Source organism: Mobula hypostoma, chromosome 1, assembly GCF_963921235.1.
Source record: "Mobula hypostoma chromosome 1, sMobHyp1.1, whole genome shotgun sequence".
NCBI lineage: Eukaryota > Metazoa > Chordata > Chondrichthyes > Myliobatiformes > Myliobatidae > Mobula > Mobula hypostoma.
This window is the reverse complement of record NC_086097.1, coordinates 25794545-25818622: the sequence shown is the minus strand read 5'-3', so window position 1 is coordinate 25818622 and position 24078 is coordinate 25794545. Positions and strand designations below refer to the sequence as shown.

General features: G+C 44.9%; 1 protein-coding gene across 1 annotated transcript in view; it reads right to left on the bottom strand.

Moving 5' to 3' along the window:
* The window catches only part of tshr (thyroid stimulating hormone receptor), an 88945-nt gene extending 65980 nt beyond the window's left edge, over positions 1-22965 (bottom strand). Inside the window, exon 1 of the mRNA XM_063059112.1 lies at positions 22781-22965. Coding sequence (XP_062915182.1) covers positions 22781-22965 — 185 coding nt within the window. The remainder of the gene's footprint in view (positions 1-22780) is intronic.
* Positions 22966-24078: the final 1113 nt, after the last annotated feature.

Here is a 24078-nt window from a genome sequence, read left to right as displayed (position 1 = left end):
TGCTCTCCTTATTTAAGAAAGGATGTGCTGACGTTGGAGAGGGTACAGAGAAGATTCACTAGAATGATTCCGGGAATGAGAGGGTTAACATATGAGGAACGTTTGTCCGCTCTTGGACTGTATTCCTTGGAGTTTAGAAGAATGAGCGGAGACCTCATAGAAACATTTCGAATGTTAAAAGGCATGGACAGAGTGGATGTGGCAAAGTTGTTTCCCATGACGGGGGAGTCTAGTACGAGAGGGCATGACTTCAGGATTGAAGGGCGTCCTTTCAGAACAGAAATGCAAAAAAATTTTTTTAGTCAGAGGGTGGTGAATCTATGGAATTTGTTGCCACGGGCAGCAGTGGAGGCCAAGCCATTGGGTGTATTTAAGGCAGAGATTGATAGGTATCTGAGTAGCCAGTGCATCAAAGGTTACGGTGAGAAGGCGGGGCAGTGGGACTAAATAGGATAAAATGGATCAGCTCATGATGAAATGGCGGAGCAGACTCGATGGGCCGAATGGCCTACTTCTGCTCCTTTGTCTTATGGTCTTATGGCCTCTCCTCTTGTTGGCTTATCTGCATATTGCATCAGAAAACCTTCCTGAACACACCTAACAAACTCCATCCCATCTAAACCCCTTGTGCTATCGAGATGCCAATCAATATTAGGAAATTTAAAATCTCCCATCATGACAACTATTATTATTGCACCATTCCAGAATCTACATCCCCATCTGATCCTTGATGTCCCTGTTACTAGTGGGGGGGGTAGACCCAGTAGAGTTATTTTCCCTTTCCTGTTTTTAACTTCCACCCACAATGACTCAGTAGACCATCCCTCCCTGTCTTTCTCTTTTTCTGCAGCCATGACACTATCCCTAATTGGCAATGCCACAACCCCACCTATTTTGCCTCCCTCTCTGTTCTGTTTGACCCATCTAAAGCCTGGCACACTCATCAACTGTTCCTGCTCCTGAGGCATCCAAGTCTCTGTAATTGCCACAATGTCATATTTCCACGCATTGATCCACACTCTGTTCATCCACCTTGTTTATGATACTCCTTGCAATAATATAGACACATCTCAAACCATCAGGCTGAGTGCATCTTTGCTCTGACATCTGCCTATCCTTCCTCACAAACTCCTCTCAAGCTGTCTCTACTTGTGCTCCAATCCCCCCATCCTCTGCCTCTTCACTTCGGTTCTCACCTCCCTGCAATTCTAGTTTAAACCCTCCCCAACAGCATTAGTAAATCTCCCTGCTAGGATATTGGTCCCCTCTCAGATTCAAGCACAACCCGTCCTTTTTGTACAGGTCACAACTGCCCCAGAAAACGTCCCTATGATCCAAAAATCTGAATCCCTGCTCCCTGCTCCAATCCTTCAGCCACTCATGTATCCTCCACCTCGTTCTATTCCTATACTCACAGTCGTGTGGCACAGGCAGTAATCCCGACATTACTACCTTTGAGGTCCTGCTTCTCAGCTTCCTTCCTAACTCCCTGTATTCTGCTTTCAGGACCTCCACCCTTTTTCTTCCTATGTCATTGGTACCAATATGTACCACGACCTCTGGCTGCTCACCCTCCCTTTTCAGGATATTGTGGATGCGCTCAGAAACACCACGAACCCTGGCACCTGGGAGGCAAGCTATCATCCCTGTTTTTTTTTTCCATGCCTACAGAATCGCCAATCTGTTCCTCTGACTATAGAGTCCCCTATTACCGCTGCCCTCTTCTTCCACTCCCTACCCTTCTGAGCCACAGGGCCAGACTCAGTGCCACTGTTGCTCCCCCCAGGCAGCCCCCCCCCAACAGCACTCAAAATGAAGTACTTAGTGTTAAGGGGGACAACCAGAGGGGTGCTCTCCACCATGTGATACCTTCCTTTCCCTCTCCTGATGGTCACCCACTTATCTGTCTCCTCTGGCCCCGGGGCAACGACCTGTCTGTAGCTCCTGTCTCTCCCTAACAAGCCGAAGGACATCGAGCTGCAGCTCCAGTTCCCTAACTTGGTCTCCAAGGAGCTGCAGCTTGATGCACTTGGCACAGATGTGGTCATCAGGGAGGCTGGACATCTCCCGGACATCCCACATTTGACACCCAGAACAGAAAACTGGCCTTGCAGTCATACCCACTATTCTCATTACAGGGGGGAGAAAAGTCACCGGCCTCGCCTAGGCCTGTTCTCGCCGAAGCCCTGATGAGCCAAAGCCCTACTACTCTGACTTACACTACTCCCACGACCCAGTGTCTCGCTTTTATTACAGAGCTTTCTTAGCGTCCTTGCACGATGACAAGCTACTGCTAAGTCATAAACTAAAATCAGTTTTAATCTTATTGAGGATGTAATTGGGGGATCCAAGGCTTTTTTTGTGACTTACTTACTTACTGCCCATTATGCTGCTGCAGTTTAGGGCAGGAATGAAGGTCCTCCATCTCTGTCTGTCCATACCATTGCATAGATATAGAAGGATTCTTCACTGCTGTATCCGTAACAATTGTATTGACCAGTCCGGGTTGTTAGCCCTAAGCTGAACCCATGAACCTACAGGACAGGTGGACTAGTCTTATTCTGGCCTCAATCCTTTGAGCTGTTTGGCATTGGTGAACCTACCAAGAGCCAAAGCACAAGGCCCTGGCTCTAGCCAACATAGCTCTCTGGCCACCAATCTATGACATGGCTTCTGGTCCTCTTGGAGGTTGTTTTGTGAGGCCAAGACCGAATTGGTTGGTGAAAGTCTATCCTCATTATTCTTCAGTGGTTGTAGTGGAGTAATGCTATTGCTCTTCTGTCACTACACTAATTCTGAAAGCTAAAATTCCAACATCTCTTTGAGTAAATATACAAATCCTCACGCTAAGAATATTGGGTCAATTTTCCATTACACGATATTATCCAATACATGATAACCAAACAAATGTTAGTGATCCAACATGCTGGTTCAATTTATTTAGAGATACAGCGGGGACAGGCCCTTCCAGCCCACCAAGCCGCGTTGTCTAGCAACCCACAGATTTTAAACCTAGCCTAATCACAGGACAACTTACAATGAACAACTATCCGATCAACCAGTACATCTTTGGACTATGGGAGGAAACCTGAGCACCTGGTCAAAACCCATGTGCATACGGAAAGAACGTACAAACTTTCTTACTGAAGACACCAGAAATGAACTCCGAACTCCGTTGCCCCGATCTGTAAAAGCATCGTGCTAACTACTAGGCTACCATGGTGCCCCATCTGCAATGCTGATTTCTTGGGACAATATAATGGCTTCTTTGTTATCCCTCCCTCCTCCCTTCTTCATCTCAATAAACAGGAGGGGGTCAGGGATTTAACTATAGCGATCAGACATCATACATGTGTCTGTCATCTTTTTACTGGAATGTATACTGGGAAGTACAAAATATTTAACTAAAATATTTAAATGGGGTTACCACTCTGCAACTGGGAATCAGATTTAAAATTTAAGCTGTGCTGCACGTGTTTCCCAGAGCTTGGGAAACTTATTAATGGGTGGAAGTCAGGAAGAGGAAGGGAGCAGTTACTCTATTGGGTGTATTCTATAGGCCCCCTGGTAGCAGCAGAGATACCGAGGAGCAGACTGGGAGGCAGATTTTGGAAAAGTGCAAAATTAACAGGGTTGTTATCTTGGGTGACTTTAACTTCCCTAATATTGATTGGCACCTGATTAGTTCCAAGGGTTTAGATGGGGCAGAGTTTGTTAAGTGTGTCCAGGATGGATTCCTGTCACAGTATGTTGACAGGCCAACTAGGGGGAATGCCATACTAGAACTAGTATTAGGTAACGAACCGGGTCAGGTCAGAGATCTCTCAGTGGGTGAGCATCTGGGGGACAGTGACCACCGCTCCCTGGCCTTTAGCATTATCATGGATTTTAGTAAGGCATTTGACAAGGTTCCACATGGTAGGCTTATTCAGAAAGTCAGAAAGCATGGGATTCAGGGAAGTTTGGCCAGGTGGATTCAGAATTGGCTTGCCTGCTGAAAGCAGAGGGTCGTGGTGGAGGGAGTACATTTGGATTGGAGGGTTGTGACGAGTGGTGACCCACAAGGATCGGTTCTGGGACCTCTACTTTTCGTGATTTTTATTAACGAACTGGGTGTGGGGGTAGAAGGGTGGGTTGGCAAGTTTGCAGATGACACAAAGGTTGGTGATGTTGTAGATAGTGTAGAGGATTGCCAAAGATTGCAGAGAGACACTGATAGGATGCAGAAGTGGGCTGACAAGTGGCAGGTGGAATTCAACCCGGAGAAGTGTGAGGTGGTACACTCTGGAAGGACAAACTCCAAAGCAGAGTACAAAGTAAATGGCAGGATACTTGGTAGTGTGGAGGAGCAGAGGGATCTGGAGTACATGTCCACAGATCCCTGAGAGTTGCCTCACAGGTAGATAGGGTAGTTAAGAAAGCTTATGGGGATGTTAGCTGTCATAAGCCGAGGGATAAAGTTTAAGAGTCGCGATGTAATGATGCAGCTCTGTAAAACTCTGGTTAGGCCACACTTGGAGTACTGTGTCCATTTCTGGTCCCCTCACTATAGGAAGGATGTGGAAGCATTGGAAAGGGTACAGAGGAGATTTACCAGGATGCTGCCTGGTTTAGAGAGTATGCATTATGATCAGAGATTAAGGGAGCTAGGGCTTTACACTTTGGAGAAAAGGAGGATGAGAGGAGACATGATAGAGGTGTACAAGATAATAAGAGGAATAAATAGAGTGGACAGCCAGCACCTCTTCCCCAGGGCACCACTGCTCAATACAAGAGGACATGGCTTTAAGGTCAGGGATGGGAAGTTCAAGGGGGATATTAGAGGAAGGTTTTTTACTCAAAGAGTGGTTGGTGCGTGGAATGTACTGCCTGAGTCAGTGGTGGAGGCAGATACACTAGTGAAGTTTAAGAGACTACTAGGCAGGTATATGGAGGAATTTAAGGCGGGGGGTTATATGGGAGGCAGGGTTTGAGGGTTGGCACAACAATGTGGGCTGAAGGGCCTGTACTGTGCTGTACTATTCTATGTTCTATGAAGGATTTTTTTCAGCCAGAGGTGGTGAATTAGTGGAATTCATTGCCACAGATGACGGTGGAGGCCAAGTCATTGGATATATTTAAAGCAGAGGTTGATATATTCTTGATTGGTAAGGGTGTCAATGGTTATAGAGAGAAAGCAGGAGAATATAAAGAAAGAAGAACCTTAACAGTGTTGATGAGGGGAGGGATCTTGGGGTCCAAGTTCATGGCTCCCTGAATGTGGCAACAGAAGTGGTTAAGAAGGCACATGGCATACTTGCCTTTATTAGTTGAGGAACTGACTTCAAAGGAAGGGGTTACGCTGCAACTCTAGTTAGGCTTCCATCAATGCTATCTTCGATACATCTTAAATATCAGCTGGGAAGAGAGAAGAACCAACGTCAGCGTGCTAAATGAAGCAAAAACAACAAGCATTGAAGCCTACGTCATCAAGAACCGACTAAGATGGAGCGGTCGTGTTGTTCAGATGAAAGACGAACGTCTGCAGAAACAAATCTTCTACTCCCAGCTTAAAGAAGGCAAACGTAAAAGAGGCGGGCAACAGAAGAGATTCAAAGACGTCTTAAAAGCCAACATGAAAAAATGTAACATCGACATCAACAATTGGGAAACCAATGCCAAGGACAGGAAACTCTGGCAAGCCATCATCCAAGAAGGAACAGCAACTTTTGAAGCCAACAGATGTGCAGAATTAGAAAAGAGAAGAAAATGGAAAGAGAGGCAGCAACAACCAAAGCCCGATCTGCCATCTGGAACTACCTGTCCTGAATGCAGAAGAACTTTCAAAGCCAAGATTGGGCTCATAAGCCACTTGAGAGCCCGTAAGTAGATCAACAGAACGAAGACCATCATCTTCGACCTCGAGGGATAGCCACGACGACAGTTCTGATTGCCCCATTATAGGAAAGGGCATTGAGGCTTTGGACAGGGTGCAGAAGAGGTTTACCAGGATGCTGCCTGGATGAGAAGGGACGTGCTATAACGAGAGGTTGGACGAATGCGTTGCTTTCTCTGGAGTGGTGGAGGCTGAGGGGAGATTTATAAGATTATGAGAGGCAGAAATAGAGTACACAGACAATATCTTTTCCCTATGGTTGAAGTATCTAATACTAGAGGGCATGCATTTAAAGGGAGGGGGTAATTTCAAAGGAGATGTGAGAGGCAAGTTTTATTTACACAGAAAGTGGTGGGTGTCTGGAATGCACTGCCTGAGGTGGTGGTAGAGGCAGATACATTAGGGGACTTTTAAGAGACGTTTAGGTAGGCACATGAATGTGAGGAAATGGAACGATATGGACATTGAGAAGGCAGAAAGGATGAGTTTAGTTGGGCCTTTTTATTGCTAATTTAATTGTTGGCACAATACTGTGGGCTGATGGGCCTGTTCCTGTGTTGTATGTTCTAATTTCATGGGGTTGAGAGGAAAATAAATCAGCCATGATCCAATGATGGAGCACTCGATAGGATGAATGGCCTAAGTCTGCTCCCACATCATACGGTCTTATGACTCGATAAATCCTGGAGCTCCCTACTAACCAACACTGTTAAAAGAGCCCTCTCGTACTGCTTATTCCCCACAGCCTTGCAGTGATTTGTTTTCAAATCCACCCCCACATCAAATTTCCACTCTCTTCCGAAACTACTTGCAGCAGCCTTCAAACTGTGCATTCCAGAGCACAGCAATTTGCTGCATGAAATATCCTCGCTGCCCTTCAGGTTTTCTTGGCAACTGCTCTGCAAGATGTGCCCTCTGGCCACCATCCCTCCTCCCAGTGGAAACAGCTGTTTTTTTTGACATGCTATTCTAAGAATGTTATTATTGAAACGTTCCTGGCTTTGGGAGCCAAGCCATGTTGCAAACCCACACAAACCACTGGTTTGGATTTTTCCAGAAAACGCTGGTCATTATGTATGGAATTGCCAGCATTTTGTCTGCCGCTGGGTGTGCGGTTCCTGAGTGCTTGAATACAAAGTTCAAAGTACATTTATTTACAAAGTACGTATAGATCACCCTATACTACCCCAAGATTCATATTCTTGGGGGCAGTTCACAGTAGATGCAAATAAACACAAAAGAATCAGTGAAAAACTACACACAAAGATAGATAATCAAAGTGCAAAAGAAGGAAAACCATGCAGATATCTAAATAAATAATATTGAGAACAAGATTTGTAGAGTCCTTGGAAGTGAGGCTGTAGGCTGTGAAATCAGTTCAGTGTTGTGGTGAGTGAAGTTACCCACACTGGTTCAGGAGCCTGATGGTTGTAGGGTAGTAATTATTCTTGAGCCTGGTTGTATGGGACTTAAGGTTCCTGTGCCTCCTTCGCAATGATAGCAGCAGAAGAGAGATACCAAGCCTGCGGCCCCTTTTTGTTGGTGATTTCCCTGATCTTCTTGTGGTCCAGATGGAATGCAAATCACCATGATTCCTCCGTTTTTACACAAAGAGTATTGCCCATGAAATGAGTGAGAGGCTTCAGGGACTTTCAGAAGCATTCAAAACTCTTGGAGGGTTTGACAGCCAGCTAAGCCAACAGGTGTGGCTGTGGCTTGGCTGGATGTTGAAAGTATTTCAACTCTCTTAAAGATTAAAAAATAAAGATTTGCTTTATTTGTCACATGCATATGAAAACATACAGTTTAATGTGTTGTTTGCATCAACAACTAACACAGTCTGAGGATGTGCTGGGGGACCATAAGTATCGCCATGCTTCCGGCAACAACACAGCATGTTCACAACTTACTAACCCATGCATCTTTGGTATGTGGGAGGGAAGTGAAGCACCTGGAGATGTTGTTGGCTGTTCTATTACTCTTGGGATATGAAAGATCCACTGATGAGAAGCCTTAAGTGCTGGCCACGAGCAGGTTGATCACTGGTTCCTGCAGTCTCTCTGTAGAATTCTAACTTTCACCCTGGGATTTCACTGTGTTGTACATTTCTACTCACCTGCAGCACAGAAAGAACATAAGAGACTACAGAAAGTGATCGACACTGCTCAAATGTCACAGCCAAAGCTCTCCCTACCTTTGAGTACATTTGCCACAGGAAAGCAGCAGCCATCAAAGACCCTCCACCATCCAGGCATGCCCTCTTCTCACTGCTACTACCAGGCAAGAGGTACAGAAGCTTTCAGTCCCACACCACTAGGTTTAGGAACAGCTATCAGACTCCTGAACCAGTGTAGATAATTTCACTCACCACAACTCTGAACTATTCTATGACCTACAGGTTCACTTTCAAGGACTTTTTACAACTCACGTTCTCAGTATTATTTTATTTGCTCAGTTTGTCTTCCTTTGCATATTGGTTGTTTGTCAGCCTTTGTTCATGAATAGCTTTTCATAAATTCTATTTTTTTTTAATATTGCTGTAAATGCCTGAAGAAAATGAATCTCAATGTTAACACATATGCACTTTGATGATACTTTGAACTTTGAAACATTAACGTTGATATTAACGTGACCTCAATGTGGCCAATAATATAAAGTTGAACAAATTCTACATGGGGTAATTCTAATGCATCCTCAGAATTCTAATGCGTCCTCAGAAAATATTACTTGTAATTATAAGCTGTTTAGTGGAGATCTGCAATGTGGGAGGGGGAAGGTATAGGATGTCAGACTTCCACACATTAACAGCAAACAATTTACCAAAATAGATCTTCTGCTCTTTTCCCCTTACAACTAAATAAAGATAATTTAGTTTCTGTCAGCTATTCTGCCTGTATAAGTAGGGCTAGCAATGGAATGCCCCTCATTCAACATGAGACATTCTGCAGGTGCTGAGCAATACAAACAAAATGGTAAAGGAACTCAGCAGGTCCGGCAGCATTCATGGAGAGGAATAAATAGGCAACTTGTTGGGCTAAGACCCTTCATGAGGGTCAATGGAATCTATGGAGTGCAATAAACAGTCAATCACGACTAACGAAGGGTCTTGGCCCAAAACGTTGACTGTTTATTCCTCTTCATGGATGCTGCCAGACCTCCTGTGTTCCTCTGGGGTGGGTGTGTGTGTGTGTGTGTGTGTGTGTGTGTGTGTGTGTGTGTGTTACCCATCGTTGAAGGCAGTAATCTCAGAGTGCAACCTTTCCCTCCTTGATCCAAGCTCCTGCCTCCTCTCAGAAGGTCTCGTTAACCTGCCTCGCTCTACTTTCAGCCAACTCGGCAGCTGGACCATAGTCAAAGACCATCACCTACACTGCCATGGCATCAATGATCACTCCTGAGTCACCACACCTGCCTGCCTGGAGACAGTCCCATCCAGGCAATTTATTGATAGGATGCAGAGCTGGGCTGAGAAGTAGCAGATGGAATTCAGTCTGAAGAAGTGTGAAGCGATTCACTTTGAAAGGTCAAACTTGAAGGCAGAGTACAAGGTTAATGGCAGGATCCTTAGTAGTGTGGAGGAACAGAGGGATCTTGGGGTCCACATCCATTGATCCCTCTAAGTTGCTACACATGTTGATAAGGTTGTTACAAAGGCATATGGTGAGTTGGCCTTCATTAGTCGGGAGACTGACTTCAAGAGCCATGAGGTAATGTTGCATTCTATAAAACTCTGGTTAGACAACACTTGGAGTACTGTGTTCAGTACTGATCACCTTATTATAGGAAGGACATGGAAGTTTTCGAGAAGGTGCAGAGGAGATTTACCAGGATACCGCCTGGCTTAGAAAATATGTCTCGAGTTTAGACAGGGCTTTTCTTTTTAGAGTGGAGGAGGATGAGAGGTGACTTGATAGAGGTGTACAAGATGAAAAGGGGCACTGACAGAGTGTTCAGACAGAGACTATGTCCTAGGGCAGCAATGATGGATGTTGCCAACTTGAGCCAGCGTTCCTGTAGAAACTACTGATGGTGGAGAGGGATGTACTAATGATGTATTGGGTTGAACCCACTGCTTTCTGCAGCTTCTTGCATTCCAGCACATTTGAATTGCCGTGAAAAGACCCTAATGCAACCACTCAACTTGGACGTGAAGTGATAAGGTTTAGAATCCGTCTTGCTTGGGGGTGAACTCTGTGATGAGGTGGTGAGCCGTTTCTGTGGCGCTCCTGAGAAAGTCGAGCAGGACCATTTCATCAACTGGAAAGCAGTGGAAAGTTAAGGAACAGCCGCCTTACCCTTGAGGGTTAAGGTGTTTTGCAAGGAACCTTGTCAGTGTTCAGCTTATTCTTTCCTGTTGGTGCTGACAGCTAAAAAAATTCTCAGTTACACCTCAGCTAACAAAGCATAACACTTCGTGTTTTTTTTTACAGTAAGAAGAGTTTACAAGTGCTCTGTGCTTATCAATTCACTATTTCTGTCTGATTGCTCTAGAAGAGGTTTCATGTGTGTATTAGGGGTGACATCATTACCACTTCTGAATTTCCATGACTGACTGAAAGGGTGTGCAGCTCTGATGCAGTCATCAAATTTCATACTTACCTTCACTTATGATGGTGGCTAAGCACAGCTCTAACGCCATATTCAAGTTTGCTGATGACACTAGTGTCATAGGCCAATTAGAACACACCCCAAGAATTGTGTGCAGTTCTCGTTGCCCCACTGCAGAAAGGATGAGCTTAAACTAGCAAAGATTCGCAAGGACATTGAGAGGGTGACTGGATGGGCTGACACTTTTACTCTGAAAAGGTGAAGGCTGAAAGGGGAACTTAGAAGGTTTTTTTTCTTACACAAGAGTCCATAAGACATGGGAACAGAATTAAGCCGTTCAACCTTTAAGTCTGCTCCACCATTCAATCATGGCTGATTTATTTCCCCTCTCAACCTGCCCTGCCTTCTCCCGTTACTGTACCTTGAATGTCCTTACAAATAAGTATCCATCAACCTCTGCTTTAAATATACTCAGTGACTTGGCCTCCACAACCATCCGTGGCAATGAATCCCCCAGATTCACCATCCTCCAGCTAAAGAAATTCCTCCTCATCTCTGTTCCAAAGGGATACCCTTCTATTCCATTATGAGGGGAATCAATGGAGTGGAATGGTCATGGTCTTTGTAGGGAACTAGAGGGCAAAGATTTAAGGTGAGAGGGAGAAGTTTTAAAGGGGATCAGAGGGATAGGTTTTTCCATGCAGAGGGATAAGCTGCCAGAAGAAGCGGTAGAGAATGCTATAATTAAAACAATTTAAAAATTTTGGATGGGTACATGGATAGGAAAGGGTTAGAGGGATATGGGTATATTTAAAATAGAAGCTTGCAGGTTCTTAGTTAGTAAGGGTGTCAAAGATTATCGGGAGAAGGCAGGAGAATGGGAGTGAGAGGAAAAGTAAATCAGCGTTGATGGAATGGAAGAGCAGACTCGATGGGCAGTTCGCGTATCGTCCCAACCACTCAACAGACGATGCCATTGCCATCACCCTCCACCTGGTCCTCACCCACCTGGACAAAAAAAAAGACACGTACGTTCAAATGCTGTTTATAGACTTCAGTTCAGCATTCAACACAATCATTCCTCAGCACCTGATTGGTAAGCTGAAACTGCTGGGCCTGAACACCTCTCTCTGCAACTGGATCCTAGACTTCCTGACTGGGAGACCTCAGTCAGTCCGGATTGGAAGCAGCATCTCCAACACCATCACACTAAGCACGGGGCCCCCCAGGGCTGTGTGCTCAGTACACTGCTGTTCACTCTGCTGACCCACGACTGTGCTGCAACACACAGCTCAAACCACATCATCAAGTTCGCCGATGACACGACCGTGGTGGGTCTCATCAGCAAGAATGATGAGTCAGCATACAGAGAGGAGGTGCAGCAGCTAACAGACTGGTGCAGAGCCAACAACCTGTCTCCAAATGAGAACAAAACAAAAGAGATGGGTGTTGACTTCAGGATAGCACGGAGCGACCACTCTCCGCTGAACATTGACGGCTCCTCCATTGAGATCGTTAAGAGCACCAAATTTCTTGGTGTTCACCTGGCGGAGAATCTCACCTGGTCCCTCAAAACCAGCTCCATAACAAACAAAGCCCAGCAGCGTCTCTACTTTCTGCGAAGGCTGAGAAAAGTCCATCTCCCACCACCCCCCCCATCCTCACCACATTCTACAGAGGTTGTATCGAGAGCATCCTGAGCAGCTGTATCACTGCCTGGTTCTGGAATTGTACCGTCTCGGATCGCAAGACCCTGCAGCGGATAGTGAGGTCAGCTGAGAATATCATTGGGGTCTCTCTTCCTGCTATTACAGACATTTACACCACACGCTGCACCCACAAAGCTAACAGTACTGTGAAGGACCCCATGCACCCCTCATACAAACTCTTCTCCATCCTGCCATCTGGCAAAAGGTACCGAAGCATTCGGGCTCTCATGACCAGACTCTGCAAGTTTCTTACCCCAAGCCATCAAACTCAATACTCAGAGTCTAGACTGACATCTATATCATTTATTATTATATTGTAATTTGTCCTCTACTCTGCCTATTGTCTTGTTTACTAATTATTGTACTGCCCTACACTGTTTTGTGCACTTTATGTAGTCCTGTGCAGGTCTGTAGTCTAGTGTAGTTTTTATGTTTGTTTTACGTAGTCTAGTGTAGCCTTGTGCTGGCTCACATAGTTTAGTGTAGTTTTGTGTTGTTTCAGGTAGCACCATGGTCCTGGAGGAACGATGTTTTGTTTTTACTGTGTACTGTACCAGCAGTTGTGGTCGAAATGACAATAAACTTGACGACTTCACTTGACTTGAGTTGCTGTCTTTTGCACATTGGTTGTTTGCTCTCTATTGCGTGTAATTTTTCATTGAATCTAATATAGTTCTTGGATTGATTGAATATGCCCACCAGAAAATGAATCTCAGGGTTGTAACAGATGATACATATATATTTTGTTAATAAAAATTTGAATTTTGTATCTGTACTCTATGATTCTAAAGGATGGAACAGATTGGAAAGCAACCTTGGCATAATCTCTGGATAGACCCTTCACTGCGTGGACTTGTTCACTGTCACCTTTCCTGGAGAATTAGGGGTGGACAATAACTGCTGGTCTTGCTGTCCACTCCTGTGAATGACTCCATGCTGTACAACTCAATGAATCACATACTCATTCACGAAGGGTTGATACATTCTCTGTATGAATGAAAACAGAGAACATCTTACAGGAGACTCTGTTATATTGTTATTTCATGCTCGTTATTTATTACTATTTATTTATATCTGCATTTGCAGAGTTCATTTACAGTTTCTGATGTTTACAGTATATAGTTATCGTTCGACAGATTTGCTAAGTACGGCGACAGATAAAGAGTCTCAGGGTTGTATGTGGTGACACATGTACTCTGATAAAAAAATTTTACTTGGAACTTTGAGAAGACCACCCACAACCTTGGAATGTTGCAGGGGTTTTATGGGCAACTAGCTAATCGCTAAGTATACAAGAAATTAGGCAGATAATTTGCAGAAACTGAGGCTAGGTCCACACTAGACCAGATAATTTTGAAAACGCCCGTTTCACGTAAAAACAATAGGCATCCACACCAGGTATTTTTGAAAATACCTCCGTCCACATTAAAACGGGTATTAGGGCGAATCTCCACCTACTGGGCATGCGCAGGACACATCGACAGAAAACAAGCGAAGAGGAAACTGTATACTTGGTGAGCGTTTGTCCAGTTACAGACTAGAAAAACTTAAGGAAATTGCCAAACGACAGACAGCTGTTGGCTCTCATACAGGATGGCTTAAAACTAAAAAAACAAATACTGGAGTGTACGAAGGCAACCAATAGGGAGTTCACGGACAGTATGACCTGGCTGACGACAAACATTGAAAAACTGACTAACTCTGTTGCAGAGGGATTTGCAATGATGAGGAATATGATGACTCCCCCCGCCCCCAGTACTTTTCACTGCCACAATACCAGCCTCACAGCCACAATAGCTGCACATACAGACACACAGACCCCCGGGTGGCCCCACATCTTGCCCACTCCCACAGAGGGGTCACCCTGGAAACATTTCCTACAGCCATAGTCTCTTCACCGATGAAAGGGACAACAGGTTTTTTTAAAACCTCCGGTTACCCCATATACACTACAACGCCCAACTGGCGTTTTCAGATTTAAACACTCTAGAGAGCGTTTTAGAAAACCTCTGTTTTCCAGGGAGAAAGATGCTGTTTCAGTGTGGACAGAGGGTCAAAATGAAGAGAAAAAGCTTTGGTTACGGATTTATCCGGTCTAGTGTATCAAAATAGACGTCCAAAGAGTCACAGAGCACTACAGTACAGAAGCATTATTCTGCCTAGTCCCACCGACCTGCATGGCCGTCCGTACCCTTCCCATCCATGTACTTATCCAATCTTCTCCTAAATGTTGAAATCGAACCCGTATCCTCAGGAATCACTGGACTTCAGCCACCTGCCTCAACCTCTTCCTTTGGCAGCTGATTTTACCCCTTGGTGAAAAAGTTGGCCGCTGGGTATTAAATCTCCCATCCTTACCTTAAACCTATACGCTCTAATTGTTGATACCCCAGCCCTGGGAAAAAGACTATGTACATTCTCTTTGAGTATGGGGAAACACAGAAAAACACTTTGTGAACAATTTACAAAACTTCTAAATATGCTTTGTCTGAACTACGTTCACTGCAATCTACAGCCTGTAATTTCCCTTTAAGTAACGTAATTTTGAACTGTTTTAACAAACTACTGATTTCACGATCTTCTGAAGGACTCAGGAAACTTTAATCTCAAAAATGCAGTTATGGCATCTTTATATTGCCACAACTGGAAGAGAGAGAAGAGGGGAGAACTCCAAATCAGACTAAAACATCAAGGTATGAAACTTCCTCTACCCATTAACTTGTTAGCAAATGAATGGTTGCTAGAGAACAAGAATGAGCACCTTGCTGTATCAGAGGAAAATGAAGGATTGCTGCGTTCTATGTTTCATGGAGACATGGCTGACCTCAAACATGCCAAATACGTCTGTAAGATCCAAGGGCTTTTCAATACAGCAGATGAATTAGACTGCTGATTTGGAGAAGGCAAAAGGTGGAGGTCTGTGTTTTATAATAAGCTCTTCATGGTGCTCGGATGTAGCAGTTTTGTCGCACTCTTGTTCACCCGACCAGGAACATCTAAGGATAAAGTTCCGTTCGTTCTACTTATTGAGAGTTCTCGTCCGTGATTCTGACCGCAGTTTACATACCCCAAAAGGCCAATGTTAAGCAAGCACTTAATGTATTAAGTGGTCTGATCATCTGACTGTCCACCTCCTATCTGCATAGAGGCAGAGGCTAAAGAGTCCAGAGATAAGGACAACAAAAAGGAGGTTGCAGGAGGTAGAGAAGCAGCTACAGGATTGCTTCAAGTCAGTGGACTGGACCTTGTTCAAGGATTCATCAGAGGATCCGAACGAATACACTATGGTTGTCACAGACTTTATAGCAACAGTCGTAGGGGAGTGTGTCCCCACAAAATCATTCACAGTCTTCCCCAACCAGAAGTCTGGATGAACCATGAGATCCACAATCTGCTAAGGGTCAAATTAGTGGTGTTCGGGTCTGGCAACCAAGTAAAATATAAGGGGTCCAGATACGACGTCCAGAAAGCCATTTCACACGTGAAGTAGCAATTCCAGATCAAACTTGGATCACTGCAGAATGCTCAAAATCCCAAGTTCAAAGTACATTGGAGACTCGTCTCCGTACAGGCAGACAAAGAACCCCAATAAAATCCATTATAACAAGAGAAGATCAGCAAACACCCAGAGTGTGTGTGTGTGTGTGTGTGTGTGTGGGGGGGGGGGGAGGGAGGAGAAGACAGAGACAGAGAGACAGAGAGACAGACATGTAAACAATACAAGCAAGCAAACAGCATTCAGAACTGAAGCTGATCCGGAAATCCACTAGTTTAGGCCACAACCTCAAACCGGCACAGAGACGAGCAAACCCCAAGGAGCAGCAAGATGAACCAACCCTTCTCTCGTTCTGACCCTGACACCCCAACCATTTCAATTTGACCCAGCGCTTCAATTGTCCAAGCCTCGGGATGTTCTTTGCCCAAGGGCTTAGGCTCCAACGCCTTAATTCGACCAGCAACCGGCCTTTCCAATTCAGCTCGCTTCTTAAATCAATCAAACCTCGGATATTTCCTCACTTTGCCTTGCCTCGCCTCGTTCTGCCGCATCAAATTGCCTGCAAGTCTGCTCCACCCCGGACATGTTGCAACCATTCTGCCCCAGCAAGTCTCCAGCCACACCGTAAAAATGCCAGGTCGTACAGGTGATCAGCCCAACACAGACAGGGAATGCACAGGCTACTGCTTGTAACGGTGGTTTACCAGAAAAACTATGAATAACAAAATACTTAGTTGCTTCCTTTGTTTCATAGTCACCAGCAAGTAATGAGAATCAGAATCAGGTTTATTATCACCGGTATGTGACGTGAAATTTGTTAACTTAGCAGCAACAGTTCAATGCAATACATAATCTAGCAGAAAGAAAAAAAAGAAAAAATAAACAAACAAGTAAATCAATTACATTATACATATATTGAATAGATTTTTAAAAAACATGCAAAAATAGAAATACTGTATATTAAAAAAAATGAGGTAGTATTCCTGGATTCAGTGTCCATTCAGCAATCTGATGGCAGAGGGGAAGAAGCTGTTCCTGAATCGCTGAGTGTGTGCCTTCAGGCTTCTGTACCTCCTACCTGATGGTAACAGTGAGAAAAGGACATGCCCTGGGTGCTGGAGGTCCTTAATAATGGACGCTGCCTTTCTGAGACACCGCTCCCTGAAGCTGTCCTGGATACTTTGTAGGCTAGTACCCAAGATGGAGCTGACTAGACTTACTACCTTGTGTAGCTTCTTTCGGTCCCGTGCAGTATCCCTTCCATACCAGACAGTGATGCAGCCTGTCAGAATGCTCTCCACGGTACAACTATAGAAGTTTTTGAGTGTAGTTGTTGACATGCCAAATCTCTTCCAACTCCTAATAAAGTATAGCCACTGTCTTGCTTTCTTTATAACTGCATCGATATGTTGGGACCAGGTTAGATCCTCAGAGATCTTGATACCCAGGAACATGAAACTGCTCACTCACTCCACTTCTGATCCCTCTATGAAGATTGGTATGTGTTTCTTTGTCTTACCCTTCCTGAAGTCCACAATCAGCTCTTTTGTCTTACTGACATTGAGTGCCAGGTTGTTGCTGTGGCACCATTCCACTAGTTGGCATATCTCACTCCTGTACGCCCTCTCGTCACCACCTGAGATTCTGCCAACAATAGTTGCATTGTCAGCAAATTTATAGATGATATTTGAGCTGTGCCTAGCTGCACAGTAATCGCTTAAACCAGCAAGTAGGGCCATCTTAAACCAATGAAGTGGCATCTGCTGTGGACCTGTGGTGACAGTGGGCAAGTTGGAGCAGATCTAAGTTTCTTTTTAGGCAGGAGTTGATAGGTTTCATCACCAGCCTCTCAAAGCAGAGTGGATGTAAGTGTTACTGGACGATAGTCATTGAGACAGGTTACCACGTACTTCTTAGGCACTGATATAACTGACAGCTGTGACGGGGCTTGAATGCCATCATCTCCTACAAAGTGAAACCAAGTGACATGCTGTCGGTGACCACGAGGTTTTGATCCCAGATGAGCTCACTGTTTTTTATGCTCACTTTGACTTTCATAACATGGAGGCACCTTCATGAGCTCCCAAGGCCACAATGACCCTGTGATTTCAGTCTCCGAGGCCAATGTGAGAGCATCCTTCAGGAGGGTGAACCCATTGAAAGCATCTAGCCCAGACGGGGTACCCGGCTGCGTACAAAAGACCTGTGCTGATCAACTGGCTAGTTTTCACTGCGATCTTTAACCTCTCGCTTCAGCAGTCTGAGATACCCACCTGCTTCAAACAGCAGATGGCATTAATTAGATTAGTGCCTCAGAACGTGGTAACCTGCCTCATTGACAATCATCCAGTAGCACTTACACCACTGTGATGAAGTGTTTTGAGAGGTTGGTGATGAAATATATCAACTCCTGCCTGAGGAGCGACTTGGATCTGCTGCAATTCGCCTACTGCCACAACAGGTCCACAGATGATGCCATTTCATTGGCTCTTCACTCAACCCTGGAACATCTGAATAGTGAAGGTGTATACAGCGGGATGCTCTCCATTGTCTACAGCTCGGCATTCAATACTATCATTCCCTCAAAACTAATCAATAAGCTTCAAGACCAGGCTTCAATACTTCCTCCCTTGTAGACCCCAGTCATTTCCCATTGGCAACAACATCCCTTCCATTAGCACCTGCTTTACTTCCTTTATACAGATGACTGTGAAGCTAAGCACAGCTCCAATAGCATATTTATGTTTGCTGACAACACCACTGTCATTGGCCGAATCAAAGGTGGTGATTAATCAGCCTATAGGAGGGAGAGGCCGCATATATCGGGGGAAAAGAACAGTTGAAGATTTGAGCCGAGGCCCTTCATTGGTGTTGAAGAGTCTCCAACAGGCCCTGGGGACTTATCCACCTTCATGTTCATCAACATTACTTCCCTCTTTATCCCATAATGCCCTAGCATATTAACATTAACAAATTCCGTACTGATTTCGTTCTCCTCCACATCCTTCTCGGTAAACACTGATGCAAAGCACCTCATTTAAGGCCTCACTAAGATCCTTCACCTTCAAGCACTTGTTCCTTCCCTTATCCTTGAGTGGTTCTACCTGCTGCCTAGTTATCTTCTTGCTCCTGATATACGTCTAAAATGCCTTGGGATTCTCTTTAATTCTACTTGCTAATGACTTTTCACGGCCCCTCCTAGCTCTCCCAATTTCCTTCTTGAATTCTCTTCTGGCTTCTTTCAATTCTCAAGGGTACTACAGGTATCCCCCGCTTTTCGAACGTTCGCTTTACGAAACCTCACTGTTATGAAAGACCTACATTAGTACCCTGTTTTCGCTAATAGAAGGTGCTATCACTGTTACAAAAAAGGCAGCGCGCGAAAAAAAATCAACGCGCAATAAAAGGCAGCGCACCGCGTGCCCCAATCAGCCGCTCTCCCCGGATTCGGAATGCAATGTCGCCGGCATTGCTTAAACACATGCCTGTGAGCAGCCGTTTGCAAGATGAGTTCTCAGGTATCAGAAAAGCCTGAAAGAGCTTGTAAGGGTGTTACACTTAGCGTAAAACTAGACATAATTAAGCGTTTCGATCGTGGTGAACGAAGTAAGGACAAAGTAAGTTTGGCTTGTGGAAGCTGACGAAGATGATGTTGAAGAGGTTTTGGCATCCCATGACCAAGAACTGATAGATGAAGAGCCAATGCAATTAGAAGAGGAAAGGATAACAATCGAAACCAAATGAGTAATAATAAAGTACGACTTTAATTTTGAAAGGGTACGTCAGTTTAGGGGATATTTGCAGGATGGTTTGAGTGCTTTTAACGAACTGTATGATAGAAAAACTCAGCAGTCAAGCAAGCCTTCCACATCAGCCACAACAGACTACGAACCTCGACCTTCGACATCGAGGCAGGCAGTTATAGGAGAAGATGAGCTGCCTGCTCTAATGGAAACAGACAATGAGATGACACCCCAGTGTCCCACCACCCCAATACCCAGGCCGCAGACAGATACCGATTCGCAGAAAATGCAGCGGTAGCCAGGAGGCACACGGCACATCTTTAAGAAAAAAGCCGAAATAAACAAGCTAATTAATTAGGTGCCAGCACCTAATTAATTAGCTTGTTTATTTTGGCTTTTTTCTTAAAGATGTGCTGTGTGCCTCCCGGCTACTGCTGTACCCCTGTATGCTTCACGGCAATGTATCGGGTCACTGCCCAGAGGGTGGGGGCCACTGCACCACCCCAACCTCCGACTCAGCCTAACACACCATTATCACTGTGCTCGACGTTGTCCCAATTCCGGTAAGTGATACTACACTGTACATACATTATTTCTACTTTATATCAGCTGTGTATTTTTATGTTATTTGGTATGATTTGGCAGCTTCATAGCCTAAAGGTCACTGGAGAGAGTGTTTTTGCCAACAGCACTTGCGTGAGATTTTCGCTCCGGAGAACAGTTCAGTAATGATTGTGGAAAATTATTTCTACTTTATATAAGCTGTGTATTTATCATATCATTCCTGCTTTTACTATATGTTACTGTTATTTTAGGTTTTATGTGTTATTTGGCATGATGTGGTAGGTTATTTTTGGGTCTGCGAAAGCTCATAAAATTTTCCAATATAAATAAATGGTAATTGCTTCTTCACTTTATGACATTCCGGCTTACGAACCGTTTCATAGGAACGCTCTACATTCGGATGGCGGGGGAAACCTGTATTTGATTTTTTTTTTAAATCTTACATGCTATATTGACCTTGACATCCTAGTCCTTCTTTTGTACTGAAACATACCCGTCCTGTATTCTTTGCAGATGGTCTTAATAAACTCTCCACCTGTCAGCTGCGCACTTGCCCAAAAAAGTTGTTCCCAATTAACTCTCCCTAGTTCGTGCTGTTGTTGCATGACTCAAGGAACCGGAGAAAAATATAGGTGGAAATGAAGCAATGAAGAAATGAGAAAACAAGATACAATGGGCATCGTACGGAGACGTTTTCAGTGGAAGGATCTCACTGGCCCAACATGGGGCTTGATATTTTATGTGCTAAACATCAAAGGAGAGTTCCATATTTACAATGCTCTTAGAAACTACACACAACCTCCACACCTCCTGATTCGCACCCACACCACACAAGACATTTCAATGTTTTAATCAGCATTGTCTGGTCTATGATCCATGGCTCTTAGAAACCTATTATTCATTTAAATTAAATCTACAATTTGCATTCAGATTTGAAGATTGGTTGCCGAGAAGTCATTTGGGCAAAGGGACTTCTTTCCATACAACTATGACTCTTTGAAAACATACTTAAAGACACAAGTATGTAGATGCACATACACACAAATGTACGTGCATGCTTATACATACATGAGAAAACACATGAATACACAAACACACGAATGCACACACCAACACACTGGTGTGTAGGATTTCCAAAATACACAGCAATATCCCACTGAGGACATTCCAGCAGCCTCCAACCCATTGAACCTGCTCTGTCATTCAATCATGGCCAATTCATTATTCCCTCTCATATTCATTCTCCTGCCTTCTCCTTGTGTCCTTCAACACTCTTACTAATGAAGAACCCACCAAACTCCATTTTATATATACCCAACGACTTGGCCACCACAGCCATCTGTGACAATGAATTCCAGATTCTCCATCCTCAGGCTACAGAAATGCCCCTCTGAGCTGCCTACCATGCTGACTTGGAAACATATTGGCAGGTCCTTCCTTGTGGCTGACTCCAAATCCTGGAGATCTCAACCCAACAGCGTGGAGGGAGCACCTTTCCCATTAGTTCACGCTGGCTTGCTCTCCACCTTCATGAGGGCAATGAGCGGAACAGCTATAAAAACCTCATCAGTGACGTTCATGTTAGCCACATGATAAAATACAAACCCGGACATATGGAACCACATACGCAATGCTCCGCTGCATGTGTTGAGTAACACACACAAAACAGAACTCCCGACGGAAGACTCGGCCCAAAACGTGGGCTATTTATTCCGCTCCTGCCGAGTTCCTCCAGCAATTTTTGTCGTGTTACTCTGGATTTCCAGCATCTGCGGAATCTCGTGTCTATGATTTGCTGCTTGCATTGAACTGTGCTAATGTGTGAATGATCCCTGACTAAAAGTATCATCTGTCCCAAGAGGTGAATAAGCCCTAAACTTATATCCGACCCTTTGTAAAGGGTAAACACGAGGAATTCTGCAGATGCTGGAAATTCGAGCAACACACATCAAAGTTGCTGGTGAACGCAGCAGGCCAGGCAGCATCTCCTGACGAAGGGTCTCGGCCTGAAACGTCGACTGTACCTCTTCCTAGAGATGCTGCCTGGCCTGCTGCGTTCACCAGCAACTTTGATGTATGTTCCTTTGTAAAGGGGTTTACCCAGCGGCGTTCAATATTTCGACGGATTCCGTGGCTTCCAGCCGTTACTGCGTGCGGCGACTGCTCCCGGGGGTCAGGTGGGGACATAATTATATTATTTTTGCCGGTTTAGCAATGCAGAAACTCTTACAAGCGGTGTGGAATGGGAAAAGGGATTGCTACCTTGCATCTGTCCTATAGCCTCAACCACCAGGTCGCTGACATTAACCCGGTTAAGAAACAATAGCGCTGCACCGTGAATGCAGGAGCCAGGTAGGGCTGGCTGGTGGCTTATAATCTAGCGGGAGGGACTTGTACCGACCCCTGCATAAAACATTGGAGCGCAACCAGGCCATTCAGCCCATCGAGTCTGCTCCGACATCCCACCGTGGCTGATCGATTTCCCCTCTCAGTCCCATTCTCCTGCCTTCTCCCCGACACTCCTAACACTCTTACTAATCAAGAACCGCTTTAAACTTTATCCATCCTCGCTTTAAATATATCCAATGACTTGGCCTCCAAAGAGAACTGGGGCAATGAATTCCACAGATTCACCACCTTATGGCTAAAGAAACTCATCATCTCTTTAGCCAGAAATGATGCCCTTGTATTCTGAGGCTGTGCCTCTGGTCCTTGACTCCCCCGCTATAGGAAACATCCTCTCCACGCCAACTCTATACTTAGCCGGCTAAATGCGAAGTCCTTGTCCCTCCGTGCTCGGTCACCCCGGGGGAGGAGAGCTCGCACTCAGAGGTCGGCTACTCACATGTTCTCCGTGCTCCGGGGGAAAGTCGGAATGTGATCGATGGACTTGCAGGTTATCTTTAAGGAGTTCCACTCTGAACACTCGCAGGCGCTCGGGCATTGACCCGTCTCACGTTCGCTTCCAGCCCGGCTCAATCCCGTGGAGACTCTTGTCAGAGTCAGCGCCTGCAAGGTTAGCAGAAGCATCGTCCGACTCAGTCTCCCTCAGGGCAAACCATTCAAGGAAGCTTGCAAATCTTTTCTCTAACTTCCCAAAATAATATTGCAGCGTTACATTCGAGTTCCCGCCGCCAGGAGTACTCACGCAGGTTTGCAAAGGCCAGCGCTGGTGATCCCAGGAGCTGCGAGTTGATTGACAGTTTACCGTCCTCCTCTACCTTGTCTGTTCAAACAATTGCAAACGGGAAGCAATGAACCAGTTTTTGAAAATGCACTATTTAGAAGCTCTTACTCTCTTTCGTTCCACTGTCGGTGCAACGGGTTGTAGTGTATTTTGAAGCATAGAAACAGGCCCCAAACGTTGACCTTTACTTCCCCCTCTCCCCACAGATGCTGCTCAGCTGCTGATTAACACACACAAAATGCTGGAGGAGCTCAGCAAGCCAGGCAGCATCTATGGGCTTTGTCTTGGTTACCAATTTTACACCCAAATTAGAGCTCATTGACTTTCTTAATAAGTGGAGTCATGCTCCGTCTTTGGGATTTAAGCATATCCTCGGCATAAATATAACAAAGTATTGCAGCTATCGCAACAGTGGCGAGGCATTTTGCTATCACAAATACTCCTGAAAAAAATCAATTACTTTATTATAATGAGTACACACAATATGCTATACGCATAGAGCATACGCATCAATGTGATTGCAAACCAATAAAATGTAAATGCAATGCATAGAAGGGTGTGTGCTTGATGCTTTTATAACCTTTCTAAAACCTGTTCTGCCATGCAGTATCCACCCTGCCTAAGCATGCCAAGATAGAAACATTTCGGCTTACATTGTGGGCGAAAGAGCTGATTGTGGACTTCAGTAAGGGTAAGATGAAGGAACTCATACTAATCCTCATAGAGGGATCAGAAGTGGAGAGAGTGAGCAGTTTCAAGTTCCTGGGTATCAAGATCTCTGAGGATCTAACCTGGTCCCAACATATCGATGACGTTTAAGAAGGCAAGACAGTGACTATACTTCATAAGGAGTTTGAAGAGATTTTGTATGTCAACAAATACACTCAAAAGCTTCTATAGTTGTACCGTGGAGAGCGTTCTGACAGGCTGCATCACTGTCTGGTATGGGGGTCCAT